Source organism: Dermacentor andersoni, chromosome 11 (assembly GCF_023375885.2).
Source record: "Dermacentor andersoni chromosome 11, qqDerAnde1_hic_scaffold, whole genome shotgun sequence".
NCBI classification, from domain to species: Eukaryota; Metazoa; Arthropoda; class Arachnida; order Ixodida; family Ixodidae; genus Dermacentor; species Dermacentor andersoni.
In genome coordinates this window covers 25668532-25680619 of record NC_092824.1, presented here as the reverse complement: position 1 = coordinate 25680619, position 12088 = coordinate 25668532, and the positions used below count along the sequence as shown (strand labels likewise).

The 12088-nt window shown below is 53.4% G+C and overlaps 1 protein-coding gene across 1 annotated transcript in view; it reads left to right on the top strand.

Moving 5' to 3' along the window:
- Positions 1 to 9106: 9106 nt before the first annotated feature.
- Positions 9107 to 12088, top strand: part of Ns3 (nucleostemin 3) — a 95180-nt gene continuing 92198 nt past the window's right edge. Inside the window, exon 1 of the mRNA XM_055064412.2 lies at positions 9107 to 9297. Within this exon, the coding sequence (XP_054920387.2) occupies positions 9220 to 9297 (78 nt within the window). The 5' untranslated portion in view covers positions 9107 to 9219. The remainder of the gene's footprint in view (positions 9298 to 12088) is intronic.

Below are 12088 nucleotides of genomic sequence, written 5' to 3'. Positions count from 1 at the left end.
CAAAAGCAATATGTTAAAACTCCTGCCTCAGGAAGAAAAACATCAGTAACAAACAATTTTGAGGCTGATTCCCACGTTAGGGGCTTCGACTTAAGCCATCGGCGTTACCGTTGAGACTCCCCTTTTTGTAACGCACCTCAAAGGAATATTGTTGCAAAGCGAGGCTCCAGCGCAGGAGGCGGCCATTTGTGGAAGAGATAGTCTGCAGCCATTGGAGAGGGCAGTGATCCGTCTCGAAGCAGGCGAAGCGGAGAACGCAGCGAGCGACCGTACACTAGCTCAGCTGGCGAAAACCCCGTAGCCGCATGCGGCGCGGTCCGTAATGCAAACATCACCCCAGGCAGACACAGCTCCCAGTCAGTTTGATGTTCAAAACACAATGCTCTCAACACGCGCTTCATGACGGAGTGGAGCTTCTCAACGGAATTCGACTGGGGGTGGTGCACTGAGCTGTGTAACAGCTTTACCCCGCACCTTTCGAGAAAGGCTGTCGTCAAAGCGCTAGTAAACACTGTGCCCTGATCTGATTGGATTTCCGCAGGAAAACCAACTCGCGCAAATATGGACAGTAGTGCATTGACTATCTCAACAGAGCTGAGTTCTTTAAGCGGCACTGCTTCAGGGAACTTTGTCGCTGGGCAGATCACAGTCAAAATGTGTCTGTACCCCGTGGTTGTTACCGGCAGAGGTCCGACTGTATCAATAACGAGCCGTCTAAAAGGCTCCGTAATGATAGGTACCAACTTCAACGGCGCCCTCGATTTGTCCCCTGGTTTGCCCACCCGCTGACAGGTGTCACATGTCTTCACAAAGTGGTCTGCGTCCCGAAAACACCCTGGCCAATAGTACTCTTGCAAGAGACGGTCCTTAGTTTTCTTAACTCCTAGGTGTCCGGACCACGAACCCCCATGGAACAAGCGCAACAGATCCTGACGATAGCATTGAGGCACGATCAGCTGATCGAACTCCACTCCTCTGCGGTCTAGATACTTCCGGTACAGGACCCCACCTCTTTCCACAAAGCGAGCATTTTTCTTGGCGACACCTTCCTTGACAATGCAGCGTATGTTTTCTAGGCTGCCATCCTTCTTTTGCTCGGCTATCAAAGCCGCCCGGCTGACTTTTAGCAACCTATTAAGTCCGTCTGACGTAGGCGCGATGAGCAAATCTGCAGATAGCTCTTCTAACTTTCCCGCATCGGGAATTTCCTCTCCAGTATCTGGTGCCTTTAACGCTACAGGCTCAATCTTATTCAGTTCGGGCGTGCTCTGAATATCAGCTTGCTGCGCCTCTGACCCTTTCTCATCGTTCGACAACGTCGGTCCCGCAACTACCGCCTTTGCAGCGAGCTCCCGAACCTTCGATCTGGTTAAGGCCTGAACGCTAGCCTCACCAAACAAAAGCCCCTTCTCGCGCAGGAGGTGATCGGACCTGTTCGAAAATAGGTACGGGTACTGGGGGGGCAGCATAGATGACACTGCGGCCTCCGTCTCAAGCGCTCCGAAAGGTCCTTCAATAAGCACTTTTGCTACGGGCAGACACACGCTATGAGCTTCCACGGCTTGCTTGATCCATGCGCACTCGCCCGTGAACATATCGGGTTCTACGTATGAGGGGTGAACTACATCCATCGTAGCTGCGGAATCGCGAAGCATTCGGCACTCTTTCCCGTTCACGAGGAGGTCTCGCATGTAAGGCTCGAGAAGCTTCATGTTCTCGTCAGTGCTGCATAAGGACAAAAACACGACTTTTGTTTTTGTTTCTGGACACTGCGCCGAAAAGTGACCCGGCTTCTGGCACGTATAACAAACGCGCGCTTGCCTCGTCTCGAACCGTTTTCTGCGTTCGGCTTCGGCTGCCGCCGTCTCCTTACGTTCGGTCGGACTGCTTTCACTCGCATCCGAACTACGTGTGTCCCCCTTTGCTCTCATGGGTGTGAACTTCGGCCTCTCAAACTTGGAGCCAAATTCACCCTTTTGACCGTCCTTAGCTCCGCGAGCCCGACGCGTCACAAACTCTTCGGCTAGCTCAGCGGCTCTAGCCACCGTACTAACGTCTGGCCTATCCAAGACCCAGTACCGCACGTTCTCAGGTAACCGACTATAAAACTGTTCCAGCCCGAAACACTGCAGAACTTTCTCGTGGTCACCAAACGCTTTCTCTTCTTTGAGCCACTCCTGCATGTTTGACATTAGCCTGTAGGCAAACTCTGTATACGACTCACTTCTGCCTTTCTCATTTTCCCGGAACTTCCGACGGAACGCCTCCGCTGACAGCCTGTACTTCTTTAGCAGACTCGATTTCACTTTCTCGAAATCCTCTGCCTCCTCTCTCTCCAAGCGAGCGACTACGTCGGCCGCCTCGCCGGGTAACAAAGTGAGCAAGCGCTGTGGCCACGTTTCCCGAGAGAACCCCTGCTTCTCGCACGTTCGCTCAAAGTTAACCAGGAACAAACCAATGTCCTCTCCAAGCTTAAACGGCCGCATCAGGTCAGTCATTTTGAACAATACTCGTTCTCCTGCACCGTGTGCCTGACTTCCATTACGAGCGCGTTCCATCTCTACCTCGAGACGCTTCATTTCCAAAGCGTGTTGACGGTCGCGCTCTTTTTCTTGTTGCTCTCGCTCTATCTGTTCTTTACGTTCACGCTCTTCTTTTTCTTTCTGTTCTTTTCGTTCACGCTCCTGTCTCTCTTTCTGTTCTTTAAGTTCGCGCTCCTGTCTTTTTGCCCGCTCCTCAATGGTCTCAAGGCATTCCGACAGCTCGTCATCCTCAGCTTCTAACTCAAGAATAGCCCTTAGCAGTTCTGGTTTTCTGAGTTTGTCTGAGACATCCAGACCCAACTCTCTTGCAAGCTCCAGCAATTTCGGTTTGCGCAACGACTTCAAATCCATGGCTCCTCTGAATGCTGCTTTCTCTACTGCCTACTATTGTCTTGCCGCAAACTAACCCGGCAGCAACGACAACCACAATTACCAGCTCTGTTTCTGACACTAACAAAAGCCTGGCAAAACTCAGTAGAAGAAAGTCCCGCACTCACCAAACCTCGCAGCCAAGAATTCAGCGCAGTCGTTCCGCTGCAGGCAACCAGTCATCACACAGGGCTCGTTGCACTGCTCCCGGATGGTCGTTGTGCTGCTCAGCATACAGTCAACCGCATCTCTTCGCTGCTGGCCTCCGTTGTCGCGATCTCACCGCTGGCAACCAGCTGTTGGAATCGCACCGCTGGCACGAGTTGTTGGAACCTCAGCGCTGACGCCCGTTATTGCAAACGGGTCGCAAGCCCCAAGGGTAGCGTTGGCCTGGCGGCCTGGGGCACTGGAAGCATCCGAAGGTCCCGGCAAAGCATGAGTCGACTGGTAACAGAACAACTGGTTTATTCTAACATCGCAAAAGAGCGGGCGGTCAGGTCGACCGAAGTGAGAGACGGGAGAGCACGTAACTCTACAGAAGAAATCGGAGCCTCCTCCTGGCGTCCGGGGGCAGCTGCTTTTATACTCTCGGCGTCGCGGGCAAGAAGGAAGGTCACGGGATGAGACCACGTGACGGCGCAGCACGGACGAGCTGAGAGACAAGTTGAGACGAGTGTAGTGACGCATCGCCTGGCCGGCGCCTGTCAGACCTCCTCGCTTCACACTTGGGGAGCTCCTCTCCCCGGCTGCTGCGCTTTGACAAGCGTGGCACACACACACACACGCACACACGAAGACACGTGGCACTGAAACACGCCTGGACGCGCTTGGCGGGGAGGCGTATCGGCGGCGCTGAACGGGCCAAAATGTCCGCTGCTTGGAACGAAGCCCCGGCGTCCGTTGCATCCGCGCCGGCTATACCGCGCGCCGTAGGCGAAACGTAACAGCGCCCTCTACGCAGGGAGGACAAGCTTTTACCGTCATCTGATCGTCAGATGATCGTCATCTGCCTTGCTTGCGTTTCCTTTCTTGAAAACGCCGCGCCCGCTACCTTCCTGTCGGCAATGCTATGTCATGCTGATAACGCGCATGCCGTTCGTTACTGGGAAGTAATGAAATGCCAGGCCGACCCGCGGCAGAGGTGAAACAGGTGTTAAGCACTCCCCATACGTGGGCCGATCCCAAAGATATTGAAATGCCGGGCCAACCCGCGGCGGAGATGAAGCAGGCGTTAAGCACTCCCCATACGTGGGCCGATCCCAAAGGTATTGAATTGCCGACCCGAACCGCGGCGGAGGTGAAGCAGGCGTTAAGCACTCCCCATACGTGGGCACATCCAGAAGATATTGAATTGCCGGGCCGACCCGCGGCGGAGATGAAGCAGGTGTTAAGCACTCCCCATACGTATGCACATACTGAAGATATCTAATTGCCGGGCCGACCCGCGGCGGAGGTGAAGCAGGCGTTAAGCACTCCCCATACGTGGGCCGATCCCAAAGGTATTGAATTGCCGACCCGAACCGCGGCGGAGGTGAAGCAGGCGTTAAGCACTCCCCATACGTATGCACATCCTGAAGATATTTAATTGCCGGGCCGACCCGCGGCGGAGATGAAGCAGGCGTTAAGCACTCCCCATACGTGGGTCGATCCCAAAGGTATTGAATTGCCGACCCGAACCGCGGCGGAGGTGAAGCAGGCGTTAAGCACTCCTCATACGTGGGCCGATCCCAAAGATATTGAATTGCCGGGCCGACCAGCGGCGGAGGTGAAGCAGCGTTAAGCACTCCCCATACGTGGGCCGATCCCAAAGATATGGAATTGCCGGGCCGACCAGCGGTGGAGGTGAAGCACGCGTTAAGCACTCCCCATACGTGGGCCGATCCCAAAGATATTGAATTGCCGGGCCGACCAGCGGCGGAGGTGAAGCAGCGTTAAGCACTCCCCATACGTACCGATCCCAAAGATAATGAATTGCCGGGCCAACCCGCGGCGGAGGTGAAGCAGCGTTAAGCACTCCCCATACGTGGGCCGATCCCAAAGATATTGAATTGCCGGGCCGACCCGCGGCGGAGATGAAGCAGGCGTTAAGCACTCCCCATACGTGGGCCGATCCCAAAGATATTGAATTGCCGGGCCGACCAGCGGTGGAGGTGAAGCAGGCGTTAAGCACTCCCCATATGTGGGCCGATCCCAAAGATACTGAATTGCCGGGCCGACCCGCGGCGGAGATGAAGCAGGCGTTAAGCACTCCCAATACGTGGGCCGATCCCAAAGATATTGAATTGCCGGGCCGACCAGCGGCGGAGGTGAAGCAGCGTTAAGCACTCCCCATACGTGGGCCGATCCCAAAGATATTGAATTGCCGGGCCGACCAGCGGCGGAGGTGAAGCAGCGTTAATCACTCTCCATATGTAGGCACATGCCGAGGGTAGTGAAATGCCGGGCCGACCGGCGGAGGTGAAGCAGCGTTAAGCACTCCCCATACGTGGGCCGATCCCAAAGATATTGAATTGCCGCGCCGACCCGCGGCGGAGATGAAGCAGCGTTAAGCACTCCCCATACGTGGGCCGATCCCAAAGATATTGAATTGCCGGGCCGACCAGCGGCGGAGGTGAAGCAGCGTTAATCACTCTCCATATGTAGGCACATGCCGAGGGTAGTGAAATGCCGGGCCGACCGGCGGAGGTGAAGCAGCGTTAAGCACTCCCCATACGTGGGCCGATCCCAAAGATATTGAATTGCCGGGCCGACCAGCGGCGGAGGTGAAGCAGCGTTAAGCACTCCCCATACGTACCGATCCCAAAGATAATGAATTGCCGGGCCAACCCGCGGCGGAGGTGAAGCAGCGTTAAGCACTCCCCATACGTGGGCCGATCCCAAAGATATTGAATTGCCGGGCCGACCCGCGGCGGAGATGAAGCAGGCGTTAAGCACTCCCCATACGTGGGCCGATCCCAAAGATATTGAATTGCCGGGCCGACCAGCGGTGGAGGTGAAGCAGGCGTTAAGCACTCCCCATATGTGGGCCGATCCCAAAGATATTGAATTGCCGGGCCGACCCGCGGCGGAGATGAAGCAGGCGTTAAGCACTCCCAATACGTGGGCCGATCCCAAAGATATTGAATTGCCGGGCCGACCAGCGGCGGAGGTGAAGCAGCGTTAAGCACTCCCCATACGTGGGCCGATCCCAAAGATATTGAATTGCCGGGCCGACCAGCGGCGGAGGTGAAGCAGCGTTAATCACTCTCCATATGTAGGCACATGCCGAGGGTAGTGAAATGCCGGGCCGACCGGCGGAGTTGAAGCAGCGTTAAAGCACTCCCCATACGTGGGCCGATCCCAAAGATATTGAATTGCCGCGCCGACCCGCGGCGGAGATGAAGCAGCGTTAAGCACTCCCCATACGTGGGCCGATCCCAAAGATATTGAATTGCCGGGCCGACCAGCGGCGGAGGTGAAGCAGCGTTAATCACTCTCCATATGTAGGCACATGCCGAGGGTAGTGAAATGCCGGGCCGACCGGCGGAGGTGAAGCAGCGTTAAGCACTCCCCATACGTGGGCCGATCCCAAAGATATTGAAATGCCGGGCCGACCGGCGGAGGTGAAGCAGCGTTAAGCACTCCCCATACGTGGGCCGATACTAAAGATGTTGAATTGCCGCGCCGACCAGCGGCGGAGGTGAAGCATCGTTAAGCACTCCCCATACGTGGGCCGATCCCAAAGATATTGAAATGCCGGGCCGACCCGCGGCGGAGATGAAGCAGGCGTTAAGCACTCCCCATACGTGGGCCGATCCCAAAGATATTGAATTGCCGGGCCGACCCGCGGCGGAGATGAAGCAGGCGTTAAGCACTCCCCATACGTGGGCCGATCCCAAAGATATTGAATTGCCGGGCCGACCAGCGGTGGAGGTGAAGCAGGCGTTAAGCACTCCCCATATGTGGGCCGATCCCAAAGATATTGAATTGCCGGGCCGACCAGCGGCGGAGGTGAAGCAGCGTTAAGCACTCTCCATACGTAGGCACATCCCGAGGGTAGTGAAATGCCGGGCCGACCGGCGGAGGTGAAGCAGCGTTAAGCACTCCCCATACGTGGGCCGATCCCAAAGATATTGAATTGCCGGGCCGACCAGCGGCGGAGGTGAAGCAAGCGTTAAGCACTCTCCATACGTAGGCACATCCCGAGGGTACTGAAATGCCGGGCCGATCGGCGGAGGTGAAGCAGCGTTAAGCACTCCCCATACGTGGGCCGAACCCAAAGATATTGAATTGCCGGGCCGACCAGCGGCGGAGGTGAAGCAGCGTTAAGCACTCCCCATACGTGGGCCGATCCCAAAGATATTGAATTGCCGGGCCGACCCGCGGCGGAGGTGAAGCAGCGTTAAGCACTCCCCATACGTGGGCCGATCCAAAAGATATTGAATTGCCGGGCCGACCAGCGGCGGAGGTGAAGCAGCGTTAAGCACTCCCCATACGTGGGCCGATCCCAAAGATATTGAATTGCCGGGCCGACCCGCGGCGGAGGTGAAGCAGCGTTAAGCACTCCCCATACGTGGGCCGAACCCAAAGATATTGAATTGCCGGGCCGACCAGCGGCGGAGGTGAAGCAGCGTTAAGCACTCCCCATACGTGGGCCGATCCCAAAGATATTGAATTGCCGGGCCGACCCGCGGCGGAGGTGAAGCAGCGTTAAGCACTCCCCATACGTGGGCCGATCCAAAAGATATTGAATTGCCGGGCCGACCAGCGGCGGAGGTGAAGCAGCGTTAAGCACTCCCCATACGTGGGCCGATCTCAAAGAGTGTGCAATAGCGGCCCGACCCGCCGCGGAGGTGAAGCAAGCGTTAAGCACTCCCCATACGTGGGCCGATCCCGAAGGTAGTGAAATAGCGACCCCACCCACGGTGGAGGTGAAGCAGGTATTAAGCACTGCCCATATGTGGGCCGAGCCCGAAGGCAGTGAAATGCCGGGCCGGCCTACGGCGGAGGTGAAGCAGCTGTGGGTCGGCCCGGCATTACACGTACTATATTCGGGGTCGGCCCACGTATGGGGTATGCTTAACGCCTGCTTCACCTCTGCCGTGGGTCTGCCCGGCATTCATATCCTCGGGTTCGGCCCACCTATATAGGAGTGCTTCGTGACGACCGCCCGCTTTTCACGAACCGTTCGCGTTCGGTGCGGCTTGCGGCGATGGGTGGCACGAGCGTAAATCGGCCCTGACGTTTCGTCTGGCCGCTGGAGCAGCCGTGAATAAAGCAGAACTGCATAGGGAACTTCTTCCTATTATGAAACGCAGAAACGCTTCAGCGCGAAACTTTTCACCGAAGATACCGCCGCACATCACAGGATGACCACAATAGCGACAGACGAAGCGGCACCACCGAAATGAAAGCAGAAGCGAAACCAGAAGTTGTAGAAGTGACAAAAGACGCGATCGCAGCGTCACTAGTTCGTGTGACCGCCACTTCGGTCATCTCCCGAGCGGAGCTGTGGAACTTAAGTCTTGATGTCTAAAAACGTTGGTGTGCTCGTAGACAGTTCTGCGAAATTGTGGTGAAACTCTACAGTACACGAACACAAAAACCAAACTGAACTGTGAGAGACAGCAAAAAACTGTACTTTTATTTTTCCTGTGCCTGCCCTGCGTTAAACGGACTAGGAACAAACCTACTTACTTATTTACTTACTACACGGAGGAAGGAAACTAAGGAGAGGCCCTACCCCCTCCGCGCGCTAGGAGAAAAGTGTGGCGGAAATGACGTAGTAGGCTCTCATTTTTTTGCTGCTTTTTTATTTTTTCTCTTGTATGGCCACGCCTTTTGGGCCACAATGGCGGCGCTGTTATGGTTTTGAGCGCTCACACGTGTTGCTCTGGTAGGTTTCGGGCCGCGGCAAAGGCGCTGAGTGGGCGGGTTTGCGTTAGTCACCGTGTCTTGTTGCGCTGTGTTACCTGCACCGTGCTCTGCCAGATGTTGCGCGAGCGCGCGCGACACCACGCGCAGCGCGGCGTGGTTTCGCGAAAGATGTAAACAAGCGAGGAGGGTGGCCCAAAAGGCGGAGCATCGCCATGAGCAACGCCAAATTCCGGCTTCACTTTTGCTTCACAAAGAGTGACGTCAGGGCCTCTCCTTAGTTTCCTTCCTCCGTGACTTACTAGTTCCATGCGCTTCCGCTGCTTATTTTCGTACCACTATGGAAGGTACAGTTTCTCTTCTCTAATCCTGGGTCTTTATTCTATGCTAATATATCTCGCTGCGAGTTCGTCCACGTGTTGCGCTTGTTTTGGGCCCGTGACAACCACTAGAAATGACGAAGAAAAAACGCGGAGGGCTCTTGGGCCGCAGCCTGATCAAGCAGAAACCCACGAGCAGACTCTACGACTCCGTAAGTGCTGCCTTCGTTGTGCGCTGTGACGTACAGTGTGACAACCGTTCAGAGTTTCTGAGAAACTGGGATGTCTTTAGCATTTTTATTTTCATATTTGCTGCGCACCCTTTACTACACGTGAATGTAACTGATACAAAGTACCTCGAATCTGTGACCATCAGAAACGAAGGGCTCACCAGAGATTCGTACAGATTTATATATTGATGGTAATCGAAGTTGCTGCCCTGCGAGAACATGCGCACGCTCAGAGTTGACGCCAGAAAAGCGAAGTTCGCTCACGTTGAGATCTACGTAACGGCTTATCTGTACGAGTAGCTTAAATTGACAAATTTTGCCGAGCAGCTGCGCATGTTCTGACATGACACGGACTATTACAGCCGGAATAGCTGACGTTGAGCTAAAGCTAAAGTCAATTTTGTGTGCGCTACAGATTACTGTTTGATGCATCTGTCAGGAATGTCAAGTTATTTAATGTCTTTAAACGAGAGGACATTAGCAACCGAATGAGCTGCGAGAGTCGGACCCTCCCGCGTGTAGCCGTGTCTGGGGAAAAGGGGATATTCCTGGGGGTTGAGCCAATGCCGGGTATTCGGACCTTCCCCTGGCAGAGGCAGCACACCTCTTTCACCTCTGCTTCGCATAGACGGCAGTTCTGGACTGACTCAAGCGGGAGAAATCGGTAGTTGCCTTTTCCTTTCCCGCTCTCCCATCTGTTATCTTTCTTCTGTACTTTTCGTTCTTTCCTCTCCTCTCCTTACCTTGTTTTTACACTTTTGTTTCCTGGCGGCGAAGGTTAACCTTGTGTGGATAACCAGCCTTGGTTACACCGTGTACTGTTATAGTGGTGGTGTAAAGCTGGCATGCGCAAGTCTTGTGAAACAAGCCTTGTGGCGTCCCCATTTTGGGCTCAGTGGTGGGCGGCTGGTGCTGCTGCCGAATACAACTGCTTTTTATGACTAATCCTTCCACTTCCCTAACTGATTGCCCTCTAAAGAGTGGGCGCAATGAAGCAACAGCTAAATTTTTCTCCAAGAACTATGACAACAACTTTGCGAAGTACTATGCGATCCACAGTGAAGGCACTATAACAGCCAGAAAACTTCCTTCAAGGTTTCAAAATGCCTAATAGACACACTATGCATAGGATACAAAGCTACAAGCGTGGCTATTGGCTACATCCACCTCGAAGTGAAGGACAAAGAGCTACTGAAAAAGCTCTCAGATCTCAAAAGCATTGCTGACATAACAGTAACTGTCACGGCATACGGTTTGATGAACAGTATTCGTGGGGTATTCTCTGATGAAGACTTGCTTGACCTCAGTGATGAATTGCTTGATGGTTCTGCAGAACAAAATGTGACCAAAGTTGAAAGAATCATGATCCATCGAAGTGACACTGAAATTCCCACAAAACATGTAATCTTTACATTTATCTCCAGCACACTACCAGACTAAATCGAAGCAAAAATCCACGTGAGGCCCTATATCCCCAATCCTAGACGTTTCAAATGCCAGAGCTTCGGGCACAGCTCTCAGACATGCAGAGGAAATCTAACATGTGCCAAATTCAGTTCTAACGATCATCCATCTGATAATTGTAATGCTGAATCACACTGCACGAACTGTGAAGGGGATCACCCTGCCTTTTCATGGTCATGCCCAATCTGGAAGAAAGAGAAAGAAATTATTGCTTTTAGTACTGATGAAAACATCACATTCTCTTAAGTGAGAAGGCAACTTATCATTGCCTCGCAAACAAAGTTTTGTCGCTGTGATGAGTCAGGGGGCTCTGTCACAACTGCCTAAGGAGCCTGCCAGGGTCACACGCAGTCAACCACGGGCGACTCTTTCTGCCCCCACAGGGGCAACACTAAGTGCTGCCCAATCAAAAGATCTGCAGACCTTGTTTTCGCAGTGCTGCAAAAACCGAGGCCTGAGACACATCTCCCAGACATTCGTGACCACGCCTCCATCACCTCTGAGAAGGAGATGGAGGGTGACACATGTAGATTGGTGCCAGTGGCGCCAAAAGATAGGCGCAGCCTGCTTGAAGGACACAAAAAAAAAAACCTTTGAGGGACTGCATTGAAACCAAAGTAACACTATCACTCAACACAGAACACTACCAAAAACACCTCTTTCATAATGGGTGTCCAGGTATTACAATGGAATGCCAGAGGACTTTTGCATAACCTAGATGACGTCAAGGATCTATTATCTATGTATAAGCCTAGAGTGTTCTGTTTTCAGGAAGCGCACTTAATGTCAAGTGACTTGAACTTTCTTAATCAGTTTGGAATTTTTAGGAAATACTCAGATGACGGACATGCTGCATCAGGTGGTGCGGCAATAATAATACCAAAGACTGTTGCATGCCAAAATCTCAAACTTAACACACCTTTTGAAGCAGTAGCCATACGAGCTATCTTGCTTAATAGGCCTATTACAGTGTGTACTTTGTACATTCCACCAGACAAGCGGCTCAATATTACTGAGTTTGAAAAGCTTGTAGACCAGCTTCCTGGGCCGTGCATTGTAGTTGATGATTTAATGCTCACAGTGGACTCTGGAGGGACTCACGCTGTGATGCAAGAAGCCATGTAATTGAAAAATTCCGTCTTCTGGAGCATGCTTGTGTAACAAAAAGATCCCGACTTGTAACACTACACATCGAGAGTTCTTACAGACCCCTATAGAAACGACCATTTTCTGGTAATCTTAGAGGCGATACAGCCGCATGACTCACCTGTATATCCAAAGAAATGGAAGCTAAGTGCTGTAAACTGGG